The sequence below is a fragment of the Dermacentor silvarum genome, chromosome 2 (genome assembly GCF_013339745.2).
Source record: "Dermacentor silvarum isolate Dsil-2018 chromosome 2, BIME_Dsil_1.4, whole genome shotgun sequence".
Taxonomy (NCBI): domain Eukaryota; kingdom Metazoa; phylum Arthropoda; class Arachnida; order Ixodida; family Ixodidae; genus Dermacentor; species Dermacentor silvarum.
Window position 1 is genome coordinate 217,363,042 of NC_051155.1, and position 26,551 is coordinate 217,389,592.

The window sequence follows — 26,551 nt, forward strand, 5'->3', positions numbered from 1 at the left end:
GACACGGGGAAACACGGGCGGCGTCAGCAGCAGCTCTGCGCGTTGCCTTGTTGGTGCTGCTACAATTTCTTTCTCTCTCTCTCACTTTCTCTTTCCTTTTCCCGAGCATTGCGCGCGCCACGCGCATGCTCTCCTTCCCTCTCCGTAACGTCCCATGTCAAGGCAACATGTGCACGGCATGGAGAGGAGGCGAAGCAAAAGTCGCTCCTCGAGGTGGTTGCTAGGCAACCCAGGTGACTCAACGCTTTTGCGGCTCGCGGCACAACTTACGGCCGGCTTAAACAGCTCCGCTGTTAAAATCTGTGTCATTTTCATGTTTCATTGTTGATTTCAAAGTTCTTGGGCTATGGCCTGTCTCATAAACAGCTACGCAGTAACTCTGCATTGCAATTTCAATAAAAACAGGACAATACAACACCAGCAAGTATGCAATATCCATATACATTACGGTTAACTGTTAAAGGAAACACCAAAATACAGTGGAACCTCATTTATATGATTCTGCATAATATGTTTTTCCGGATAATAGGTTTCTTTTTCTTTTCTCGATAATATGATTTGGTTGGATAATACGTTGGATGATACGTTTTATTTACCGGTTCCCGTGAAGATCGTACCAACGAAATTCCACTGTAGTATTCAAAGCAACATAACCTGAATATATCATGAACTTTACAGGAATGTGACATCTCAGGTAAACTTCTAATGGCAAAAAGTGATTGCTGATGCTGTCTTGCCAAAACTGGGCTGTAAGCTGTCCTAACTTGGTGCTCCCTTTGACAGTAAACCGTACGTACTGTACATGGCTGGCGCTTGTTCACAGATATATTGGAGTACATGTGTCCATATGCATACATTGCTATTTAAGAAAATGAGCACAGCTACATGCAAATGAATACTTCGAGAATAGCCACACAGTAATGCTACATAGCATTTTCGAGTAAGGGCACATGAAAAGACTAAGACTACTGCTTTACTTGTCAGTCTCCCTGGAAGCACATACAGAATATCATTACCACTGACCTGGTATACAGGTCCCTGTTGCGCAGATCCCTGTTGCATGGATCCAGATTTCCCAGATCCCTGCTGCTGTACAGGTTGTGGTGGAACCACCAAGGCAACTGGGGCAACAGGCGTGAGAGGGCTAGGCTGGGCCCATGCTCCCAGCCCCGACAGGACGGTGCGCAAGTCGAGGCCAGCCGTTGGCAGGTAGAGGGCCAGGTGGTGCGACAGTGTGGCTGCGTCACCCAGGGGAATGGCAGTTGGAATGCGCGACGAGAAGCTAACCAGGGCCTGGCGGAATGACCCGGGACTGCACTCATCCAGCCAGTCAACCAGCCTGCACGACAGTAGTGCCAGAGTGGAAAAATGAAATACAGCACAGTCTAGGAGATGTCTCAATGAATAAATGTGGCAGTGCCAAAATGTGCAAAATGTGAACCAAGGTCATTTAAGAAATAATCGACACCACTACCAACTTTCTGTTTTTCAACAATTAGAAGTGCCGGCCAAGCGGGAGCTTGCAAATGGTGAGGGGAAATTATACAGGCTGATACAGTACTATACTGAAGAGGTATCTGTTAAGGCCCCGATAAGCTGCCTTTTGATATCCGGCTGATATGTGATAGGCTACAGACCAAAAACATGCATATTTTTGACAGCCAACTGTGCTATCAAGTCCAAATCCTTGTTTGCTTGTGTACAAGTTTGCCCAATAAAAGAATTGAATTCTTAACTCAAGCCTTTGGCAGTGCTTTGTTCTCCACAATCACTACAATGTGACAATATTTCATGTGATACACCAATGACATATTGGGAACAAGGGCATATGGTGGCACCATCTGCTGGTAGTGCCCCGTTGATGTGACACGAGGGATAACGTGGTGCACTCCTCATATGGCAAATTTGAGCGGTCGGTTCAGAGCACTCCAAAGGTGTCATCTTGTTTGGGTTGTAGAAAAAAAATGCACTTAGAGTACATTCGGTTGGGTCTTTCACATCGGTGAAGTCTGACGAGCCCCCAGAAATGCTTCCACTGATAACATTGGGGCAAGTGTGAGATCCAGCCAATTTCCAGTCACACGAGAATTGTGCAGCTTCTACCAGCCCGCCTTTTGCCAGTGTTGGCTCGGCGATTCAGGCTGTTGTGCTTTGCATGCCTTATGTCACTGTTGGCAATGCGGTAACATTGGCATTTGTTAGCAGCACCTTCAGTTACCGTAAAATTCCGAGCAAGTGCCCCAACCCGTGCAAAAGGCCCCCCCCCCCCCCCGTAACTTCACTGCCAACTTCAAATTTTCGCGCCGTTCCGGGAAAGCACAGAGGATTTCCCTGCGGCACAGCGACGTGACCACTCGGCGACAGAGGAGTGGTCGCGGCTACACTTTGGCGTCGCCGCTGCTATACCTCGCCACCGATATCGTCGCTAGGCCTTTTCCAGTTAATTTCGAATCTGTAGCAGACGGCGCTTCAGAACGAACCGCCGACGCTCCCAAGCAGCAATGTTTTGTTACTGTCGTTGCCGCTTTACCCTCTCCTCGCAATAATTTCACACGATGGAGAAAACATGCTGATATTTGCGGTGCCACCAGCTGCGATGCGAGCATGGCCGAGCCGCGGTTCGCTGTCCACCGTCAGTAGCCATGCACTGCAGCTGAGCTTGACTTGTATCGGAACTCTCAATAGTGCTAAACGTTTCACCGTGGACATGGTTATTAATAAAGTGAACATTACGCGTCACTTTACTCTAGCGGACATAATTTTGCCTGGAATACAAGCTGCATAACCAACGTTCATTTCGCCGGTCGCGGCGACGCATCGGTGCAGCGTCAATGCGCTATTTCTGTAGTCCTTTGGGTGGTTTTGAGAGTGATAAACATCACTAACAAATCTTTGGCTTAATAAAGTTCATGTTCAATAAAATTTTAATGCCATTCTCACTGCGCTTCTTTTTTTTTTTTGGCGGGAAAATTTTGTCGTTGCCATCTTGAATTTTGGTGCCGTTCCGGGATAGCGCCCCCCCTAACTTTGCCGGTAATTTTGACTTGCTTGAGGGGGGCGCTTGCTCGGAATTTTACGGAATACTTTTGAGTCAGGAGGCAAGCAAGGACAGCATGTTGCAATAATGCTGAAAGCTTGCCGAGCTGCAGTAAGACTGGTAGCACTCTCTTGCAAGCGACAGCCACTGTAGCGATTGCTTTTTGTAGCCTACAATTTCTTGTCTGGCTCGCACTCATCGTGATGCTATAATTGTGCGTGATGCGGCAGCATTCAGCCGGGTATCACAGAAAGTTGCCCTCAACCCTAGCTTTCATTTCACTGCTTCAGAAAGTGACCCGCCGTCTTGGGAGGCGCGTGCTTTCTCCGACTCGGATCTGGAGTGTTTTGCCATCTGACTTGGAGAACCATCTCGACCACCCCAATCTACCAGTAGTCTGGCTACCGGTGCTCAACTGAAAGACACCACGTAGGCACTCTTTTTCTACATTTCTGTAATGCCTTCAAAGTGAGGGAAGTTGTTTAGTGCCAAGTTAATGGCCAACCAAAAGCACAGAATACTTTACAGACACCCTATCTCCAAATAATACATACGGCCACTATGTGCCTATGAACCTTTTTCTCATGGGCGCTCCATATTGCATAGGCAGTGGCGCGATCTATGGGCAGTCTGCACGCTGTCTTGGGCAAGTGTTTCGTGTTGTACGCCAAGTATATGCTCGGCAGCGTTTTTGGTGGTTCTTTTCACGCTCGCGCCCTGTGGGAGTCGATGTTATGCGAAGCAGTGTGCGGGGAGCCTACCAAGTTAATGAAATGACCAAGAGAGCAGCAAGACGTAGGCGGCTCTTCCTACATGACACGCATGTCATGTCATGAGTCCTCAGGAGTCCCTTTAGCTACGCTTAAGAGACCTTAAGACGAAAGCCTTTGTCATGCTCATGACTATGATTTCGACCATCAACCTTTAGCCTTTTCCTCCTCCCACATCCGAACCCATTCCATTGGTTTTTGAGCATTAATGTTTTTTCGCCGAGTCATTGAAGTTTTTCCTGAGTCATCCTCATGACTATGACTTCTACCACTATCCTTTAGTGTTTCCTTCACTTAGTACCCGCGTTCGAAGCCATTTCAGTGGTTTTTGAGTGTTAATCGCTTTTCGCTCAGTCATTGCTATTTTTGCTCAGTCATGGTCATGACTATGACTTCTACCACTATCCTTTAGTTTTTCCTTCACCTAGTACCCACGTCCGAACCCATTTCAGTGGTTTTTGAGTTTTAATCTTTTTCGCTGGGTCATTGTCATGACCTACATGACACACGTCATGGCATTTATGTCATGACTCAGTGGCGTAGCGGGGGGGGGGGGGGGTTCAAACCCCCCCCCGAAATTCGTTCTGCTTCACTGGAAGCTACACTAGCATGTAAACAACCGGTCGTAAAATGGCACCGGGCACCAAAACCATGGCACCAAAAGTGTAGGCTGTAATGCTGATCGACGCGATCAAGAACCAGCCCTTGCTCTACGACAAGAGTGGCACTAAAACGTACTGTCAGCAATACTCGCGATAGTATTCAACGTTGCGCGACCGGAGGTGCGGCAACGAAGCCTTGGCGTGACCCAACTTCTCGCGCTTTTGCAAAGCCAGGCGAACCCACCATCGCCGTTTCCGAGGTGTCCGCGTCTTCCGTTTATTTATTGTCCATTTCTAGAAAACAAGTAGGTAGAAGTATAAAAGCCATTTCTTCTTCCACTTCCATGGCAGACAATAGTTAGGCAGATTCCTCGTTGGCGCTCCATAATTCTCCTCGCACGTGTACGGTATGTTGCAGAAGTCGCGGGGTGCTTTTCTCGTCGAGACGATAGATTGGGAGCGTAGGTCTCACGTAGGACGCGCAGGCTTTGGCGAGCCCCAACACAAGGGCCAGCCCGAGTTTTAGCTGTGGTGTTCCCGTTGCCCATTGGTGTCCTGGAGGCGCCGACAATACGAAATGATGAAATGTTATTACAACTTGTAAATAAAAGCTATTAAAGAAATATCACGCCTAGGCACCAACCTGTGACTCAGCGCTACCGCGCCCGTGTGCGGAGGATTACGGAACGCTAACGAGGAATTTGCCGAAGGTCGCAGATGACACGCGAAGTTGCGTAAAATGATCACTTTTGATGACGGTGCGTGGGTCAGAGAATGAACATACCACTCGAAATAATGCGATAATGAGCGCCACCACGCCGACAAACGTACGCAGACTAGATGGATCTGGACGAAAACGGCAGCGGCGGCCGCGGCGGTAGCAAAACAAATGTGAACAACTTGGACAGGCGCGGAAAAAATTTTCCGGCCGCTTCGGCCTTTCCACCCGCTTTGGCCTTTCCACCCGCTTGCCGCTTTCCAAGTGTGAACGTAGGCTTAGTCTGCGCGAGAAACGTCTCTTGTTTGCGATTGCGCCCCTACGGAAGGCTGGTAATTACTGTTGTGTTGTTGAATCCCAAACCAGCAATTACGGAAGGCTGGTAGTTGCTGTTTTGTTGTGGAATCCCAAACCAGCAATGTACACACGAAGGGGTTGATGACAGCAGTGAAATTCCACCAACTCGCAATAGAATGCACGAAACAGACAGCCGACAAGCATGAATTACTGCTGTGCACAGTACAGCGTAAGTAAACTCTTGTTGCAGGCGCTGACAGTTCTCGTCGGAGTTCACGCATCCTGATAAATTGATTATGTGCACTATGCACTGAACAATACCGGAGTTCATTCCTGCATCACTAGTACACCAATCAGTCGAGATTCTGTGAGGTACAAGGCCGCTTCCTGTTTGCACCGGCGTAAGTGAAGCAGAAACGAGTTGCACGCACTACTTAACATGCATACACATGCCATATCTGTGCTGTGCGGTGAAATATTCTGTACAATTCTGAATCTGTTGACGTAAAGGCAAATGACGGCTGCACGCTCGCACACAGCGGAAGACACAGCGGCCCATGCACTTGCCGCAGGAAATGCAACCCTCTCGTATGAGGGAGCAGGGCGACGAAAGCTTCGAAAAAAAAAAAAAAAAACGCCTTACGCGTTTTTGCGCGTATTTAAGTTTTCTAGCGCAAAGACGCAGCGAACAAGCTATTGCTATGGGAGTAGGTATAACCTGGTCACACGTGCATTTTCACGCACATAGCCGTCCTTGACTTGTGAAACGCACTTCACCCCGACGAGGACGACGCCATCTACGCTTAACGGAAATTAACAATTAATGATGTCTTCTCCGATGGCACGGGTCGTCTCAATGATGCGTTTTCAAAGACTGGTCCATTCAGTGGCGCGATGAGAGACCGTTGCTCCAAACGCCCACTGTACCTGTCGTACTTACTGTATTTACTGAGCTTACTTTACTTTTTACTTAATTTCTTCACAAGCGCACGCTCACACGAGGGGGGGAGGGGGGGGGGGCGGTTCCATGTCTTTGATATACATGTATAGAGTCTGCTTACACTACCGCTCTTTATTATCGATCACGTGACCTAGAGGAAAGCAGAAGCTTGCCCCCCCCCGGTCGGGCCGGTGAACCCCCCCCGAAAAAAATTTCTGGCTACGCCCCTGTCATGACTTATCACTTATGATCTAAATACACTCCTGTCATACTATGCCAATTTTGGTACCTACCAAGTTAACGAAACGACCATGAGAGCACCAAGACGTAGGCTGCTGTTTCATGACCTACATAACATGCATGTCATGATATCCATGTCATGATATCCATGTTATGACATATAATTTATGTTCGTCATATACTCTTGTCATAGTATGCCAATTTCGGTACATGCCAAGTTAACGAAACGACCATGAGAGCATAAAGACGTAGGCGGCTAGGTGGATAGATAGATACTGTGAAAGCAGCAAATATTCGCCAAGAAAAGCTTCGCATTTAAAAAAATTACAGCTCTAGCTGTCTTAGATCTTGAGATATTGTTGCCACAAACAAGCAGGGTGAGTGAAAAGCTCATTTTGAGAAAATTGCAAAAAACACACAGAACTTTTTTTTATTCATGAATATCATGAAATACCAGCCGTAACAGGCTAGTATGCCCCTATCAGATGGTCAGCTTGGGAACTGTTCCCTGCGTGACGCTTTTTCAAGGCTCGATTCATGTTCTCAACCGATGCACGCTTTTGATCCGGAGCCTTCATTCGCCGCTGGTCTTTCTCATTCATAATACGGTCATTCATGCGAAAGTTGTGCCGTTTGAGGGACCTCCTGAAAAGAATAAGGGCGGCCTCCACTTCCATTTCTCCTGACTTCTTGTCAGTGTTTTTCTGTCCTCCATTCGGAATGAAGGGGGCAGCGGTAGCTCATCTCATCACTTTACAGTACTATGTCGTACTAAAAGCTGTGCACGGCTGTTTTGTCTCATATCATACCAAGTGACATGAATAGCACGTATCCTTTCGCACTTATCTCTACGACACACACACAATTTACGGGGCTTGAATGAAACGTGTGAGTATGTCAGCAATGGGCACATCAGCTCAGCGATGGTTGCCGCACTCCAAGCACGCTTTGAAAGGATTTTTAACGTAACGAGTTTCGACCATGATGGCGAGGCACCTCAAAGTTGGGCAACACGGGCAGCAGATGACCTGTTCTGGCTGACTTGCATTGTCACACACCTGGAGCCATGTCACCCACAGAGACCAATCAGATCATGCGGTTGTCCGAGCATCTCAACAGCGATGGGGCTTGTCGCAGCACCCCACCGCGGCCGCAGTATTTAGACTATGTAGCAGGTGCAACTGTAGAGCGTATAGCGCTATGTTTTATGTGCACGAAATGGCTGGAGTGCATACTCACACTTATGCGCTTCAGTATGGCCGTGCTATGTGGTGTAGACCAGCTTTGTCCTGGATGGACAGTAGCCAAATCCAGATTGTGCATTTTGAAGTGCTATCAGTAGCTCAACACGAAGCAATGCCAGCCAAAGTGTCCAGCAAGGAGTGGCCAGGAGTGAGCATGCCCTGGCGCGCTCCCCTTGTAAATGCTAACTGCTATTCCTCGTGAGGCATGGCAGGCGTAGCGTACATGGGTTCTGGGCTTAAGTTTCGCATGATTTGACGCTAGTTGAACGTTCAGAACTAATTGAAATTAGCGAGACCCAACGGCTATGACCCCTATAAGCAATGCGGCCAAAGTTTCACTCCTACAAGGGTGAGTGCGGCACAGCATGAGCAGACAATAGTAGGTCTTTTCTGGAAGTGCATAATCCTTATCAAAATTCAAAATGCAGACTTTCGCTTACTTCAACTTGTTTAGTTAACTGCATCCATTATTATACACTGTAACAGTAAGAAAAAATGCAATAATCCAAACATCCTTCTTGATTGATGTCAGCTATCGTCCTATAGCAGCTGTCTATGGTAAGCTTGCATGTGACGACATATGCAAGGCGCTGGCAGCTTCGAAATGGGTGAGGAGTAAGCCTGTGTTTGAAAAGAGGGTGTCTGAAAAAAAATACTTCAGGCTCCGCTTGTGAGCTCCTTGCAATGTGCACGACTGCAAAATTTGGCTGAGATGTTTACTGCAGCATATGCTATCCATGGAATGTGCTTTTTCACCAAGTTTGAGGGCTGGTTCAGGGCCTCTTTAGTATGCAGGCTGCACAACCATCAGTCCCTGCACTTGCCTTCATCCTGTCTAGAGCAAACCCACGCTGCTTTAAATCTTGAACCTCTGGATAGCCAAGAAAGAACCCCAAAAAGTACCCAAGTACTGAACTCGCCAGTCACTGGCCAAGGTGCTCACCAAACAAGGAAGCTTCCGTCGACAGGATGAATGCTGAACAGCAGGTCGGGGCTCTGGTGCCACTCGCGCAAGAGTGACTCTATCTTGTGGTCCAGGGCATTTCCCAGTGACTGCTGCTGCGGCAGAGAGGCGCACAGTGTGCACCCAAGGCTGTTAGTTCACACACTTCAAATAGCATAGTATTAATCCTTTCAGGGTCATTGACGTACATATACGTCCTCCGCGGATACCTTCAAAATGGTCAATGACGTACATGTACGTCATCGCTTGTACATTTAAAAAGCGCGCCTCTTTCGATCATTTCTTTCACTTGGCATGTGCTGCCACTCGACAGGAACATGTTGAATTTTTTACTTGCGCTGATGCCTCTCCGTTTGTTTGTTTTTTTGTGGCAACGGCGCGTCGGCTATTGCTCGCACATATGGGCGCACATGTGCATGGCGGCGGCACGTTTCGGCTTTCTCCTGCGGCGGCTCCCGCTTGTTGCACGCGATAAACTGATGGCTATCTGGTTTCAAATCTCTCAAAGGATGACCACTTGTTACTCGATTGTTTATCACTCACAGCAGCTCGATTACACCTGTTCCCGGGCAGGCACATATATACACAAACAATGCTGCCGTTTTTGCGTTTCCTTTTTTGGAGACCACAAAAGCTCTATCACACCTTGTTGGCGATAAGACGAAGGCTTCTCACTTGCTTCGGTTTCCAAGCGTGCACACAACCATTTTTCGGTGCACTTATCTTCTTATTTGTGAATAAACATTGTGTATTTTACAACACAAACAATTTTTTCGTGACTTTACAGTCACCCTAAAAAAATTACGACCATTTTTTTTTCAAAATAGGTTCTTTAAGAATTTAAATCAGCAATAAAAAAAAATCGACTCTGGGGGGGTCCCTATTTTGCAAAAAAATTCGACCCTCAAAGGGTTAAGACTGAATTGCACTAGCGACAAAATTGCTTCCTGCCATTCCTGCTCTCCAAGGGCTGTTCTAAGCAAGACAACACATGGTTGATCTATAAGGTACCTATGTCGCAAAAAGGTTTTCTAAAACGTTCATTACTTTTTTCATTAGCTATGTCTCATTTCTACATGAAGATGCAAAACTAGTTCTAATAAAAAACTAGTAAGCGGCGTGAAGCCAAGGGCTTTCACTGTCCGACACAAATACAGCTCCTTTACACAGCTGTCACTTCTCAATGATGACAATCTTAATTTGTTGTACACGAATGTTCAACATCCATGGTCGTTCTAACAAAATAGCAGCCTATAAAAGCTAAGAGAAAGAATATGAACACTCCAAATTCTAGCATTTAGCATCTTTATGCTGAGTGTTACTCAGTGCTGTGATACTAATGTTCACACTCTGATCAACCTGTTAGCACAGGGTTTCTTTCCTTTTTTTTTTTTTTTTTTCAGAGCGTTTTCCCATTCACATATTCCACACATCGCTGCAGTATGAAGTGTTGATGTAACTGTGTACCTTGTTTTTTGTATTTGTGTAGCACCACTCTCCCTAAGATACTGTATTTTTGCATGTATAACCATCACCAAAAATTCAAATAATTGAACAGTAATGTTGGGGTGCAGATTTTCTGCAAATTTTGCCTTAAGGTATGGCTTAATGGCAGCATGAAACTACATATCAAAGCAAGATTCTTCCCTATTCAAAATTTTAGTATCTCCCAGTGAACCCCACCCTCTCACCACCCCTGCGTGTTGAACCTCCCTCCCTTCCTGGTTGCCCATTCTCCTCCTCTTTACGGCTCACCATTTTGCGTTTAGTAGTTAGCGAATAGTACACGTGGCGCTGGCAAACTCATATGTCACACTTTCTAGTGGTGCTCCCTTGGTCCGTGTGAAGCACTTTGCAACACGGCGGAGAGCCAAATCACTGTTGGGATTTTCGGCTCAGTCGCATTTGCTCCCCCACCAGTTGCCCACCCAAGGGTTGCTCTGTCTGTGCTGTCATCCTCTGTAATGTGAAAGCTAGCTGCGAATTGATCCAACTCACATCACGTGACATGCGACTGATTCGTCTGCGATCACATTCGTCATGCGAATCCAGCTTTATCAGTATCGCCGAAGAGGGGGGAACAGAAACGCTGCTCGAAGATCCGACGTGGACGAGTCATGCCATCCGTGAATAGAGACTGCTTTAGCAAAGATTTGAGCACTGTTGGATGCAGTTATTTCCGCGGGTTATAGGCGTGGATTTATTTTGTTCGCTGGCTGTTGTAATTGGGGGCGCAGGGTATATGCGGTGTGGGGATGCGCGACTCTCACGCGTCCCCTGATGTTGTTTTCCCCGCATGCCTCCTGTAGTCCGGCTTCTTCGCGTGGCTAGGCCCGGCAGCGGTCGTGGTGGTTGCGGCGCATTGCGGGAGATGGCGCGAGTGTCTCGATGCTAACGCCACCGAACGGCGGGATGATTTGGGAGAAAAAGGTCGAAGGCGCTCGCTCTTTGGCTTGGGATCGGCGACCAACACGCACGAACGCTTCGCGCGTGCGCCGGCCCGCTTCGCGCGACGTCGCGCGAGGCTTAGAGCAGGACACCGGTATGGACAAACACGGATCGTTCGAGTGCGCCACCGTTCGCGTGACTGTACACGTGAACGACTAGGCGATGGTGTCATAGCATGGGGCGAACGTATTCGCTCGCTATCGGGTCGCGGTGAGTCGGACTTACTTGATTTGTCGCGCGCCCGTGTGAATGTTCTATTGGTAGTAATTCGGCTAGTGTGTATTAGTGTATGAAAGGTGCAATAAATTCCCTTGTGATTGTTTGCACTACTGTGTTATCGTTCCTTTGTCCCAAGAGAACATGTGAGACCCCACAGTGGTGGTGGGTTATACGCAGCAAAACATGATACTTATCCAACCAAGCTTTGCACATGGTTGCCATGCAGAATAATATGTGAAAAAAGTGGCACATGCTCTTTGTACCTCTACGTTCTTGCCAGACGCCTCAGTGGCTAAAGACGCTGAGGACGATGCTGGCGAGAAGGCCTTGGCAGACTGGGAGCCTGGTAACGCTTCCTCGGCTAGTGCTGTCGTGGTTGCCACGCTTCCAAGCCTCAGTGATTTCAGCCCTGATCGACCTTGCCAGCTGCTTTTGGTGGCTGCAGAGAATGGACATAATGTGTAGAGTGCTGCTGAGGTAACATAGTCTATTTGCAAACCAGCTGCACCTTTGGTTCTTCGAACCGACTAAGCTTTGGAATCTTGCTTTTCCCATTACACCCACCCACCAACCAACCCACTCACACGTACAACACACACAGTGAGCAAGCGTTTTTATTCTGGAAACTTAAAAAAGGACTTTTAGCAGTTACAGGTGTCTTGCTTTTATTTAATTTGTAACAAGCTTGCAATTTTAGTCCACATCATTTAATGGAACACTAAGCGTCATTGTCTGCCTGGATGGTCCGGACGTTTAATTGCTATCAGACAGAAATAACAAGTCCACATCTCTTTAACAACTCTCTTTAACAATGCTGAGATGCATTTATTACTAATTTTCAGGGCAGGCAAAGATGTCCACATCTCTTTAACAACTCTCTTTAACAATGCTGAGATGCATTTATTACTAATTTTCAGGGCAGGCAAAGATGCCAGATACTTTGTAGAACATAGACTAAAGAAATGCATTCTTGCCTCAAATTTTGGGTAAAATGAAAGCAGCGGTGAATACTAAAACTTTATTTGCAGTTGTTAGGGTAAAACACAGTACAGTAAACCCTCGTTATAACAAAGTGAACGGGACAGCGAAAAAATTTGATATACGCGGTAATTAGATAAATGCAACTACTCCATATAAGCTAGAAAAGTAGACCTGAAATAGCAACTCCGCAGAAGTTTAATACAGGTGTTACGCGTCGAATTTTCGATCGCGATCAAGCCAAATCGGGATGGAATTGTTTGGTCGCTAATGGCCCCTTTGCGCAACCTGAGGGAGGGAACCAATAGGGTCTTGGTTTGGTTGACTTTGAGCACGCTGGGCACCATAAGGTGGCATGAAGTAACATTTATCTGTTCCGTTGCACACTTCTGCAGCACCGCGACCACCGCGACTACAGCACCATGGCAGTGCCGCCAATTGCAACTGATAGTGTGCAGGCGCAGCATGGAGTAAAAGGGTTCGTCGACAGAGAAGGTCGCTCGATCGCTTAGGGCATCCTGAATAAAACTAAAGGTAGCACCATTCCTTTATCTTGCTGCCCAAACCAGCAAGAGAGGGCAGGTGAGGAGGTCTGGGGCTTATACCCGTCTCCCCGTTGGTGGAGCGGAGTTGTGTAGTTGTTCTCACGCTGCTTCCGCGGAAACAAGTGCACAAGCGTCCACACGCTGCTGGCTACGCCTTTTGTTTTCTTGTTTTTTTTGTCTTGACTTGCGGCAGCACCATGACAGTTGCTCTTGATTGTGGTGCACAATAGGGGCGATCGCAAATCCGGCGATCGGGACTAGTGTTGGCGTGCTGCGCAGAGTGATCGTCCGGATCAAAAAGAACAAACTGAGGGGGCGAGTGGCGAGGGAAGGTGTGTGTGGTGAGAAGGAGAGGCCACGAGCACCGCTGTGAGTGTGCACCCGCTCGCCGTTGATAACACACAGGCACAACATGGAGGAAAAGGGTGTGTAGGCAGCGCAATGGCGTAGATGGCAACAAAGTGGGTCGGTTGCTCGCCTGGCATGGAACTCTCACTGCATCGTGAGTGCGCACATGCCCCCTGACAGTTAGCTTCAAGGAGAACAGCTTATCAGTATGCTTCGAGTAATGCGGGTTAAAATGCATGTGTTTGGGTCGAGGCTGGGAGAAATTTTTAATGAAGCGATAGATCGAGTAAAGCGGCTTCGTTATAACAAGGGTTTACTGTAAATGCATCCCCCCCCCCCTGCTCCCCTACCCCACACACACACACACACACACACACACACACACACACACACATGCACACACACACACACACACACACACACACACACACACACACACACACATGCACGCACGCACACACACCAAAAAAAAAAAAAAGTGGCTACCCACCACCAGCTGCCTCTAGATCATCTGGATCGTTGGCCTCTTCTTGGTTTTCTTCAGCCTCTGCGTCTTCAGCAGCCTTGCGCTGTGCCGCCAACTGCTGCCGCTGCTGCTCTCGCCGTGCCTGCAGGGCCTTCAGGCTCAACTCCTGGATCAGCTGCTCCGTGGCACTGCTGAATGACATCTCCTTGTTGTTGAGCCAGTGCAGCACAAAGTTGGGTTCTTGGACTCCACCCCCTGATGCAGCCCCACTCATGCTTGGCACCAGCGGGATGTCTGCAGGAGGACCACCAAATTTGTAGATTCAACCCCACACAATGTTTCCTTTGCTCAACTTAAAGCATCATTAGAACCAGTTGGCTCGTGACAACTTCAGATGTCAACAGGCAGGAGTACTTAAAACCTCAAACATACCATTCCCAAAGAAAAGATAACAGAAAGAAAATGAGAGAGATACAGTGTTGCACCTCAATATAATTCAAGTCATCCTTGAAAGAAACAACATGCCTGGTGCTGAATGTTTTAGGATGTAATGACTCATTTGCCGTCATACTCAAGCGACATCCTGCATGATACGCAGTCATGATGTAAAACTGCATCACTGCAGTGTGGCGATAAAATTTTGCCTAGAAGTGGGACTTCACGGCAGCATCCACCGCACTGCCATGAGGCCTAACTCCGGGCACATGCACCGCCTCAGAAATTTCGGGCCCCTTCAAGTTGGACTTATCATGGTTCAACTGTATTTTTGCCTTTCTACATTTTACTCACACATGTGACTATTACTTACTAGCACTGTCATCTTTTTTTTTTTTTCTTGTTTGTATACATTTAATTATTTTCCCCTTGTCTTGTTTGCAATGTACCCCCATTACAATCATGCCCTCTGGGCCACATATGATCGAAATAAATGAGGCTGTCAGTGGTCAATGAATATGTCATTCTATGTGTCAATGACTATGTTCAGTGTAATGACTATGGACTGTGCACTGGAATCTGATAAGTTCGAAGTCCTTTCTAGAAAAAACCGTCAACTCATTGCAGAGACAATTGAAGACACCATATTTTCTTACTTAATGCCTGCCTCAAAAGTTCTCGAGTACAAAGCATGAAAGGGAACAGATTATACAAATTTTGAATTCAGGTGCAGCTTGACAGCAATGTGTGTCACAATGCTGTGATGATAAAATGTAAAGATTATTAAGAAGGTGTAAGCATCATTGTATGTGATTATTTGCTAGAGTTACATGCATGAACCTTTTTTTCCCCTTCCAAGGGTAGTAGATAGGGATGTGAGTTACATATGCATGGAGCGAGTCGTACATACAAAAATACAATATCTAATCTTAACGGGGCAAACACTTTTTGAACATAGTAAGAAAAGGTTGCCAACTCTTAACGAGGCTCCTGTGAACAGGTGAACCAAATATTATTGCACTACATGCACCAGGAAATTTACAATTTCATGCCAAAAGCAGCGACAAATTGCTTGCTCTCTCCTTCGCAATGTCGTCATGCAGCATCATCACAAGCAGCTGGACCACAACAGCTATTGGCTGATTCATGATTGCGAGAACATTGTCAGTAATAGAATTATTGCTCATTTGAGTTAAATAAATGAAAAAATATGTGTCTGCAAACTCAAAAAGACCGAAAGAACATTTCATTGTTGCATTGCTGGTATAAACATGACAGTTGCGCATTGCTGCATCTGCTACATGTGGCCTCTGAGATGAAAAGCACAGCGTAGATACCGTGGCGACCATGGGGTGCCACCACAAGCTGTCTCATGTTAAACCTTTGGGCAGGGACAGCAGAACATTTCTCCCTTATGCCCCCTTGTCGTCTCCCCTGTGTAGCTTCCAGAACGCTAGTGGAAATGAAAGGAGACAGAAAGCTGCTGATCAGTCAGATAACTACATCGACCTTCGTTTGTGCTTGAAGGATTAGAAAAGTTCTTGCAGCAGGAGATTCATGAGGCGACATAATTTAATAGCGAAGTCATTAGTTATAACAGTGTTTTAGAGCCCCTTTAATGATACCTATGTGAGCATTCGATTGGTTTTCTTAACTGTAAAGCAAACAGCTGTTTTTGGAAACATTAGGTGTAAAGTAATAGCATGCATGATTACACATCTTGTCTTTCTGTATATTTTTGTTGTTTAGTCCCGTGAGCAATCAATTCAGGGAAGTTTGCACTGCAGTGCTGCACTTGTTAGACACCATCTGTCCACACTGTTCCCTCATCAAACAGGACACAATTATTACCTTGCCTGGAGTATACACATTAGCTGAATTGTTTAAGTGAAAGATGCATGCAAAATGATGACAGTAACTGAAATCAAAAGGACAAATAGGTGTGCACTGCTTACCTTTGTACTAATTTGACGAACAAAAATACAAAGTACTTTTTGTGTTGATAACGAATAGCAGCCGAGTGGGTATCTCTGGTTCTGCTGCACTGTGCATTAGGCGCTAAGATCTTGGGTATCATCATTTAGAAATGATGGGTTAAAATTGACCAGGAGCCCTGACTGATGATTCATGCAACAGGTTGCAACCCTCCAGCTGCTTGACGGCATTCTGTTCACTTGCCGTCTCACTCACATCACTTTATCATGTGCCCCGTGCCTAGCACGCTTGTCATAATCTAGCCACCTGTTTTTTCAGTTAGTCCTCATACTTTTTCATAATCGTATACCTGCTCATTCATTGCACTCTCAGATGAGGTTGACAGCTTCACAAAACACAAGAAGCTCCTTCAACAGATGACGAAAATTGTAGAATAAAAGGCAGAATGTCAAGACAAGAACGAAAAAATTAAGACGACACAACATTGAGCACTGTGTGTTCTGGCCTCCTTGTTATACCTTAGCTTTACTAATCATATCAGACTAACCAGCCAAGCAACAGCCTCATAACAAACACTGCTAAACCATTTTGGTCAGTAACTAACGACAACAAAAGCAAGAAAAAAAAAAACGAAGAAACACTAAAACGAATTTAAAAGTGCAAGTCAAATGATGGCTTAAAATAAAATATTTGTTTAGGCACGGCTTACTGTTTATGGCTCTTATGGTTGCTAAAGGCTTTCTTGAGGAACTGGTTCAGCCTATATGGCTAAACCAGAAAAATATGTTGAGCTATATTATTCCATAACCCTTCTAAAATACCAAAAAACGCCATTTGTAAGTGAGAGGCCTTACAAACCAAAAAGATGCAAGAATTAAAAACTGGTGCCGACACCTCCTTGAAGTTCCCACACCATCTCGCCATGATGTCATAAATTTTGATGGTGTCTGCTCGGGCCTAGTAAATTTTCAATCAGTAAAGATGGCCAACATTGTATCCTAAAGAGCCAAAGACTGAACCTTTGCACATTTCAAAACCATTTACCAAGCCACAACAGCCTAAGTGTGAAAAAAAAAAAAAAATGCTTTTAAATCTATCACGTCACAGACATATCGGCACTAAGGTTTTAGGCCAAAATTAAAAAACTGGAATATTGACCTTCGTTTTCTCTTATAGTGAACCTGTATTACTGCAAAAGTAGCACGAAAAAGAGTTTTTAAACAACATTTTACAAATATAAATTCATTTTGAGTTTCTCTTTAGTGTCTCCTTAAGGCACCTACAGCTCCATAGTGTTAGTTTTAGCTGACACTCCTACAAGTCGGCGTTTTAGCTTGTGCAGCTGCTAAAAGCTCTTTTTATTTATTTATTTATTCATGTTACCCTTAAAGGCCCTCTGGTTGAGGGTATTACAGTGACCATGAGTGATGTGATGTGGGCTCTTCTGAGTATACGGATTCTCACTACCAGAACAAGTCATAAAAAGCGTCCTCTTGAGATTACCAGTCTCCGCATTTATGCTGGCTGCCAGATGAAAATGGAGGCCTGGTGCCACGCCAGAGCCTTGGAGTCCAAAGCTATGGAAGTCATGCACGCTGTATGTGCTGGGAAGCGAGGGGATCGTCTCTCGAGCTTCCTTTCCACTTTGGGCTGCCTGCCGCCTTTGGTATTCACTCAGGGACCTGCAATGAGCGACATCCACATGCAAACTGGAGCTGCGTGGTTGTTGAAGCTAAAAAATAATGCACTGCTATCATTCACGTGAGGACAAACAAACAGATGAAAATAGCATGAGCAGATCAAAGCAAAGAACTAAGTTTTGATCTACCTGCGAACATGGCAGTGGGTGGTGCTGGATAGACCCCGCCCCCCATTGCTATATCTAGTACACAAACACCCAAGAAAGTGTAAGGCCACTGGCAGTAGCTCAATGTTAGAGCATCGCAAGCGTAATGCGGATGACGTGGTGCCTACTTTCTGCAAATTGTCTTTTTCGTTTACTTTGATTTCCCTTTTCTTTATTCAACCTTTCAATTTAACTCTTTCCGTACCACGCCCATTGGGCATGGTTAGCTCTCTATCGATGGGTTGAAACGCCGCTTTCGAGACCTTCCACGCCGCTCATGGACATACTGCGCTATCGGACGTGAAGGAGGAGAACTATATTTTAGTTTTCTAAGCAGTTCGTTTTTCTCCCGCGAGGCGGTGATTTTTAAACGCGCCCCGAAGTTTCGCAATCGTCAAAGGAGAACGAAAAAATGCCCGCCCGCTATCGATGGTTTGAAACGCTGCTTTCGAGACCTTCCGCGCCACTCACGGACACACTGCGCCATCGGACTTGAAAGAGGAGGAACTATATTTTTGTTTTCTAAGCAGTTCACTTTTTTTCCCGCCAAGCGGTGATTTTTAAACGCGCTCCGAAGTTTCGCGATTGTCAAACCAGAACGCAAAAATGTCCGACTCCGGAAATGGTGCGCGCGTTTCGGGAGATCGCAGATATCGCGATTCCAATGCCACTGCGGCTGGTTTTATCGAATACATCGATAGCAGCGAGTCATAGGACGCTGACTTTTGGTCGGACTTTGAATCTGAAAGCGACGATGACGCAAACCAGCCCGGAACATCGGTGGCCGCAGCCCCGCACACCCAACTGTAGTGGTTGCAGTTAAATTTTTGTAACGAAATACCTGTTCAATGAAAAATCTTGATATTTTTGAAGATAGTGCCTAATAGATGGCAATAAATTTTGCATGTCTCATAATTTTTATAACATTTTTGTCATAGTAGATATACAAGCATGTCTTTACAAACTTTGTTCAATTTTATCGAACAGTCTTGATTTTAACAATTTATATATTTTTTTATGACATACATCTCGTTAATAAAACTTTTATGCATGAAAAGTGCATTCATTTTGCTTTCTGTATTACATTAAATATTGAGTGCAGTAGTTCCTTCAGAAAAAAACATCTGCCGTAACATACAAGAAACACCTATTTTCCCCATGGTAGGGAAAGAGTTAAAGAATAGAACAGTTAATTTCCCCCATGCTTTCCCTGGCTTCATTGTCTGTTAGCTTTCATGTGGCTTAACATTAAAAAAGTTGAGCACCTTGGTTCTTATTCTTCTAGCTAAGAGAGGAAAAAAGAAAAACGAGTATAAAGCAAGTACAGTAAAAGCTCGATGATACGAATCTCACGAGGTCACGAAAAATATTCGTATTAGCCGAAATTCGTATCATCAAAACACAATTAAAACTACTGTCGAATCTCGATAATTCGAACTCGAAGAGGCCCGAAAATTTGTTCGAATTAAAAGGACGTATTTTTGAAGTATTCGTGCACCATAGCACGATGCACGAACAGTGCGAGTCGTGAAATATCGCGGCGCGCAAGCGCATAGCAAGCGCGGGCCACGAAACTGCCCACGCCGGCTAACGGTCGCTTCCCGATAACGACAGAAAACGAAGCTTCAGGGAGCGAGCGGGCGGCGCCGGCACACGGGTGCGCGCGGAGACCGTCGAAGGTGAGGGAGGAGGGCGGCAGGGAAGCGGATATGGCCGCGTCAACTCCGCCGCTTCGGTGGCTCCCCTCGCCCTCCCTCTCAACTCCCTCGTAGCTCTCTTACCTTCGACTCCGTGCGCACATCTCCGTGCGCGCCCGCCGCCGTGCTGGCGCCAGCTTATTTTAGTCGCCCCCTGAAGTTTCGTTTTCTGCCGTTATCGGGAAGCGAGCATTTGCGGGCGTGGCAGTTTCGTTGGCCCGACTGTGCCTCCGCCGCTGCTTCCCTCTGCGCTGCTGCCGCAGCGTGCAAGGTCAACATGTGACTAGAAAATAGAGGAGAAGGGTTCACTGCCATTTTATCCGCGTGGCTGAGACGTCGGCACTAGTGTGTGCTAGAATACGGTTGTCTAGAACACTCTAGTCGGCACGTACACGCTTGTTCCGGCGCGATGCAGAAACGGCGACCTTGCAATTTGAGAGAGGGGGAAATTTCCGCCGCGGGTTCTTTTTTTTTCCCCCCGTTCCTTCGCGCGCGGCATTGAGGGGTCTCTCCTGAGCTTTTGCTCTATGGCGGTGTCGGAGCAATGCCGGTCGGAGGCGCCGCCGCATTATTTGGCGCGCTGCTAAGAGCATTGTCGGTACGCGGTATGTTCGAAGTAAGCGTGTTCGAATTAACGAGATTCGACTGTAGCTAAATTAAAGAGTCAGAGGTGAACTCACTCAGGCACATGTACGTAAAAAGCATTTATTTCTTGAAGCGCCACCGCTTCAAACTCTTCGCGCCCAGTCGCGGAGTCCGCGCTGTCCGGCGCCGCGCCTCCGCACCAAAAGAGAAGGAGAGAAAGCGCGTGACTGCGGGCTGTTCTCTTTCGCGGCCGTCGGTGGGGCGGCGTTTATTCGTATCAACCGACGCAGGCTGAAAATTGATTCGTAACAACCGTTCTCTAGCACGTTGCAAAGTAATGGGGCTCGACCACAGAAAAATTCGTATGATCCGGAATATCGTATTAGCCGTGATCGTATCATCGAGCTTTTACTGTATATCCTGCACAGCAGGCACAACAAACATCTGAGCAGCTTAGAAAGAGGAAGCAGAGATAAACTGCACTCAAGGTCAATTGCAACTTACTTAGCAGCTGTTTGTTGGTCAAATCAAGCATTATACCCCTACCACATGCTCAGTTTCAAATGATAAATAAAACCGAAGGCAATTCAAATACACGTTGCAATTAGTTTCTTTGTGAGAGCTCATGGAAGGGAACCGATGGATATTGTGAATTTCAATGAGTTTTGATTTCACTGGTCATTGAAAGCGCTTGTGTGAATGCATTAGTATTCTCAACTTATATGAGAAGCCTTTGTATGCACTCCAACATTTGTTTTTATCATTCTTATCAGTGAAAGGGTTAGAGGAGTGCAGTGTGGAGAAAAAGAGAAAGAAGGGCTACGATCTTGTATGCTACTCTCAAAGATTGGGCTCTAAAAACAACGGTTTTTGGGCTTACTTTCGAATTTAAGCCTCACTGCATGTTCAAATATACTAGTTGAGATTCAGAAAAAGAAGTGGAATTGGTAGCTCACATGATGCGTAGAGCAGATAACCAGTGCTCTATTAGAGTAACAGAATGGGTGCCATGGGAAGGGAAATGCAGCTGAAGAATGGCAGAGAAACAGGCACAGTGATGAGATTAGGAAATATTCAGGAATATGGTGAGTTTGGTTGTCTTCTTCTTCTTTCTGGGGTTTTACGTGCCAAAACCATCTCTGATTATGAGGCATGCCGTAGTGGAGGGCTTCGGATTAATTTCGACCATTTAATGTGCACTACAACGCAAGCACACGGGCGTTTTTGCATTTCGCCTCCATTGAAATGCGGCCGCCGCGGCCGGGATTCGATCCCGCGATCTCGTGCTCAGCATCAGTTTGGTTGGATCTGGTAACAAGAGATCCCTGGGAGACGATGACGGCCACGAAATTAACCAGATGGCCTGAAACGGCCACTTACTTCATATGCCGCAGCTTTTGAAGGATGCGCTGCCGGTGACGCTGAGTCTGCAGTCGCGGTGTCTGGTTGGCAAGCGCTTCGATCTGCTGCACATTGATTAGCCCATCCTCGGGAAGCAAGGTCTGAACCCAGAGCCGGCAGATGTTGTCTCGACATGACGTGACCAGCATGTTTGCAACTGAACCTCTGTGGAACAGAAAAAAAAGAGAACAACATTGTAACCCCCCTAAAGTTACGCAAAGTAGTATGTACCAGGTGTATGCTGCAAATGTCTTTCTACTATCCGTACCATATCATATATTCAATGCCAAAGGGAAGGAAATGCAAGAAGTGCCAGGGCAACGAGCTAGCTTGCTATTCATCAATTCATGATAAATGGCAATAATAGAGTGTAACATGCTAAACACAACAGGTCACCTTTCACATTTTTTAACATTACTAATTTTGAATGGAGTGTGTATACAAGATTCACTTTCTTCCCAATTCACTCTGGCTGCTTGGAGACTGTGGAGTGCTACAAACTGGATAAAACTCACAGCACGAAAGAAGTGCACCGAGTACATATACACAACAGGGCCTGTCCTTTAACATACATAGTTACCAAAGGTGGTAAAAAATTCTTGCGACCTGACCTCAGTGCGATTGGCTAGGTCCTAACCTAACCTAACAAGCCATAACTTAGTTGAAAGCTCCATATCCAAGTCACTTGTAGCAGTTGAGGGTTTAAGGAATTGTATCATTTGTGGTCACCAACTAAATGTACTACTTATTGCATTGGCTTCTCCCTAGTGTAAGACACCTTACATGGCTGTGAATACATTTACACTGTAAAAAAATAGGCAGCTTGCACTAGTGGTGCAAGGCTGGAGTAAACAGTGGAGCTGGTGATCGACCTAGCTTCTTCCAGGTTTTACTAGCCTTGGAGTGTTTAGCAGCAGTGGCGTCGGCGCGATACTCCGGATTAGCATGCAATCACCGCATTCATTCTCAGCTGGCGGCACGACGAGCTTCCAGCTATGCGGCTTCTTCAGGAGTCTTGTACTTCTTCGGCCGTCCCATGTTACATTTACTCAGTGCGAAGTCTATGAGACTTGGGTGTGTCGCCGTCGCGGCGACATGATCTTTATAATCAATGTGACGTCATGGCCAAGCTTCACAAAGTGTTGTCATGACTAAGCAAAGCAATAATTGCGGCTTGAAGCGATGACATAGCTGGGCAAAGCTGGGTAAGTGATTGCTAGGTGACCGCATTTACGGAGCGGGTCTGCTGGAACGCGGTGTCGGTGTTGCAAGCTGTGCTATGCAACGCGCAGTGACGCCATCGCTGGTGTGGCGGTGGAGCAGCATTGCCGGAGCTAGGAGAAGCGAGGCGCAGTTTAGACTCTGCGCCGTCGCTTGGCTCTATGCAGGATCAGCTCAACTCTGGCGATTGTATTCTTGTTCGGCCAAGCGGCGCAATTCCCGGAAAGCAGCCTCTTCCTCGGCAGTGCGGTTCTTCCTCGGTCTCCCCATGGCTGCTACTACCGCCCACACACTAGCAACCCCGCCTTCACACCTGCTACATGGAATGTCTATGGCAAGCGCAGCAGACCTGCTGCGCGCAGTGTCTAAGCGCAGAGTCTTGTGAAGCTATCGCACAGCTGGTATGTGGTTGCTAGGGCAACGCAGCGACGTCATAGCTCGGCGAGATTTTGCAGCTCCGCGGCACAAATTACTGCCGGCTTAAACAGCTCCGCTGTGAAAAACCAGCTGTGAAGATGCTTGTAAACTAGCTTCCTCCGGGTGACATCTACTGCCTTCTAAATTATGCTTCCCTGTGCAAGGTTATAATGAGCAGCGTATGAAACTACACCGAAAAGTTTAATGATAGACAAATAAGTTATTAAATGACTTTGCTAATCACACTCAGTCATTTCCAACAGAGAGCTGAAATAAAATGTTTTTATAGTAGTAAAGAAATTTAAGCCAAAAGAGGTTAAAATTGATGTGTGCTTCAACAACAAGTAATCTGCATGGAATACTGAATTAACAATAATCAGTTTTATGCCATACCTAACAGGAAAAAAAAAAAAAAAGCTCAAACTTACCGGGGCATAAACTTGCTGGTCTTGCGCCATGAGAGTCCTGTCACGGCTCGTGGGTGGGCCGCGTAGACAAACCCAAAGGTGCAGCCCCGATCCACTTGCTGTGCAGACACCCTGGCATTCCCGCCAGGGTCAGACACTGTGAACATGAACAAAAGCCCTTTGTTGCCCAATCCAAACATATGCTGCACGAAATTATCAATGGCCTGTCATTGATTGATTCATGGGGTTTAAGGTCACAAAGCAACAGTGAGGCTATGTCACAGTGGAGGGCTCCTGCTTTATTTGGACCTACCTGGGGTTCTCCAATGTCTAAGTGGTACGCGAGTGTTTTGCATTTCGCCCCTATTACTATTATTGCTAATTTTGAGTTAAAGGGACAGTAAAGGCAAATATTAAGTCAACGTGGATGGTTAAAATACCGTCACAGAAACCTCGCAGCACTTGATTCATGCCAAGAAAGACTTAGTTTACGATAAAATCACATCTGAAGGGTCTGTATTCCTCCTAGCACAATTCTAATCTCCCGGCCCAGAGTGGGGAGTCGTGACGTTGCATACGCCAGCACTGCCCTTTACTGCCGTCAGTGAGTAACACGGTGCCCAACTGCGATCACTACAGTTTTTTGCACAAAATGCAAATGCGCGACCAGAAACCAAGCCGAGACAGAGCCAACAGTGCGAAAGAGGAAGAGAAAGCGCACTCTGAATCATAAACACCATCTTTAGCGCTTGTCATGATGGACTTCGTTGATGACCCGGACATCTGCTACTTGCAGTTTGTGTAAGTATCGCGAGCCAGCAAAACCAGCACAGTACTAAGCAATAATGAAACTACTGAAACGCGAAAGCACTGGCGGTACAGAGGTGAGCGAAAATGAAATCTTTGAACCAGCCGCCTGCGTTGTCATCAAGCGTAACGTCAAAAAGTTCTTTTCTCTAAGAATTGAATAGAAGTAGACAAGTAGCATTCTCTTTCATCAATGCAATGCAATGATCTTTTCACTATGAGTTGAGAACCAGTGACAGAATTGTAGTGAGGAGTTTCTATGCCATCGGGCTAGTACTTAAATGTCGGGGTGAGTCTCAAATTGTGTTCTGCATTTACTTCTATTTCTCAATTAGTAAAGCTTTGCTCGCGATAATATTGACACAGACATTCTAGAGCATTATACTGCCACTTTAGTTTGGCTAAATATTTGCGTTTTATGTCCTTTAAATAAGAAATATATGTCTGAGATTTCAAAAACACAGAAAAATGATTTTATCTTTGCACTGCCAGTCAACACATGACAGTTGCACATAGCTGTGTCTGTTGCGCATGGCCTCTGAGACAGCAGTGGCGTGCTGCATAGCTTAGTCTACAGGAGCCGCCACAAGCCCTCTCACCACCAAGACACTCAACTTTTGGGCGGGGCTCCGCTCCCTTGGCTTCTCGATTGTGTAGCTAGATTAGATGAAAGGAGAGAGTTACTCATCGGTGTGATACCTACATCTCACTCTGCTTATACTTGAAGGATTCAAAACATTTTTGCAGCGGGAGACTCGCGAGACGATGTGCAAGATATGAACCCTTTATGAACAAGACATACAAATAACAGAGAAGATTATTTTGTATCTAAATGTGCAAAACAAATGTATGAGCATACTCAGCCCCCCCCCCCCCCCCAAAAAAAAATGTTTTTGCAGGAACTTTTCTCGCAATAGGGCGGAAACACTAGGCTGAAAACAATGCGGGCTTCACCCAAAGCCACTAATGACTTCGTTTGGAATTTGTACTAACTCATCACTTTTGAGTTTGTATACACTGAGCGTCTGAGAGTATATGAGAGTTTGCATATGAGTGGTGTACATTTCATTTGCTTTACATCATGCGTGTGACACCACTGCCGCCAGATATGTTGCATCGCTTTGTCTCCTCTGACCGTGCTTTCAAAAACAAGTGAGGCGACGTGCCAAAATTTTTTTCTTGTTCTTTGTTCTTGCTCTAAACCAACAAATGACACTTGTTGCCTTTCATTCAGTATTAGCCGAAGACATTTAGCAACAAACTTCGTACTCAATAGCAAAACTCAGCAAGAGAGAAATTTGTTTCAAGTATGTTGCCTGTAGGCAACACTCGTTCATGAAGGGTTAATAGTGAGGTCATTCTATGATTAGTAAGACTATAGTCGTGAAATTGAAGATTCACATAGTTTGGGCTTGATTAAAAAGCCCGATTGGCAGCACTTCCTCTTCTAACCACAATGCACTATATCGAGCCGTTGCAACTAACTGCAAGGTTGACGCATGAACCCACCTTTATGCTGGCTGTTATGCCAAATTTTTACTAAACGGTCGCATTTTCCCGCAGATGCAAACAACGTGCCATCTGGTGAGAAGCGCAGGAAGCTGACAGGCTGGGATGTCCTGCAAAAGAACACAAAAGTAAACATTTCATTTACAATGCCAGTTTGTCCATCAAGCAGTGTATTTATTTAATATTAAATATAGTACAATACTTGGCAATATATGTTAATACACTTTGATGCACATGAAAACTAAGGAAACCATGAAATGGTGCCAGGTGCAAATTTAGATGTCATGCTAGCCAACATAAATATCAAATATGCCTCTCCATGTGTGTGCACATCACGGATTTCATTCTAGACTTTACAATTTGAAAAAAAAAAAATCATTTAGGAACGCTGCCTCTGCTAGATGCCTGCAATGCCACTAGTGATCACTCATTGCCAAACAAGGGATATTTTGTTTGATCACTTAAAAGTGTTCTT

At 46.0% G+C, this 26,551-nt stretch overlaps 1 protein-coding gene across 7 annotated transcripts in view; it reads right to left on the reverse strand.

Moving 5' to 3' along the window:
* Nucleotides 1–26,551, reverse strand: part of LOC119442642 (dmX-like protein 2) — a 150,166-nt gene that overhangs the window by 116,665 nt on the left and 6,950 nt on the right. For all 7 annotated transcript variants that reach the window (XM_049662276.1, XM_049662275.1, XM_049662278.1 and 4 more), the window contains 8 exons: nucleotides 26,077–26,186; nucleotides 23,782–23,917; nucleotides 21,695–21,880; nucleotides 17,690–17,868; nucleotides 13,841–14,110; nucleotides 11,743–11,918; nucleotides 8,792–8,904; nucleotides 1,024–1,339 (listed from right to left, as the gene is read on the reverse strand). In XM_049662276.1, coding sequence (XP_049518233.1) covers nucleotides 1,024–1,339; nucleotides 8,792–8,904; nucleotides 11,743–11,918; nucleotides 13,841–14,110; nucleotides 17,690–17,868; nucleotides 21,695–21,880; nucleotides 23,782–23,917; nucleotides 26,077–26,186 — 1,486 coding nt within the window. The remainder of the gene's footprint in view (nucleotides 1–1,023; nucleotides 1,340–8,791; nucleotides 8,905–11,742; nucleotides 11,919–13,840; nucleotides 14,111–17,689; nucleotides 17,869–21,694; nucleotides 21,881–23,781; nucleotides 23,918–26,076; nucleotides 26,187–26,551) is intronic.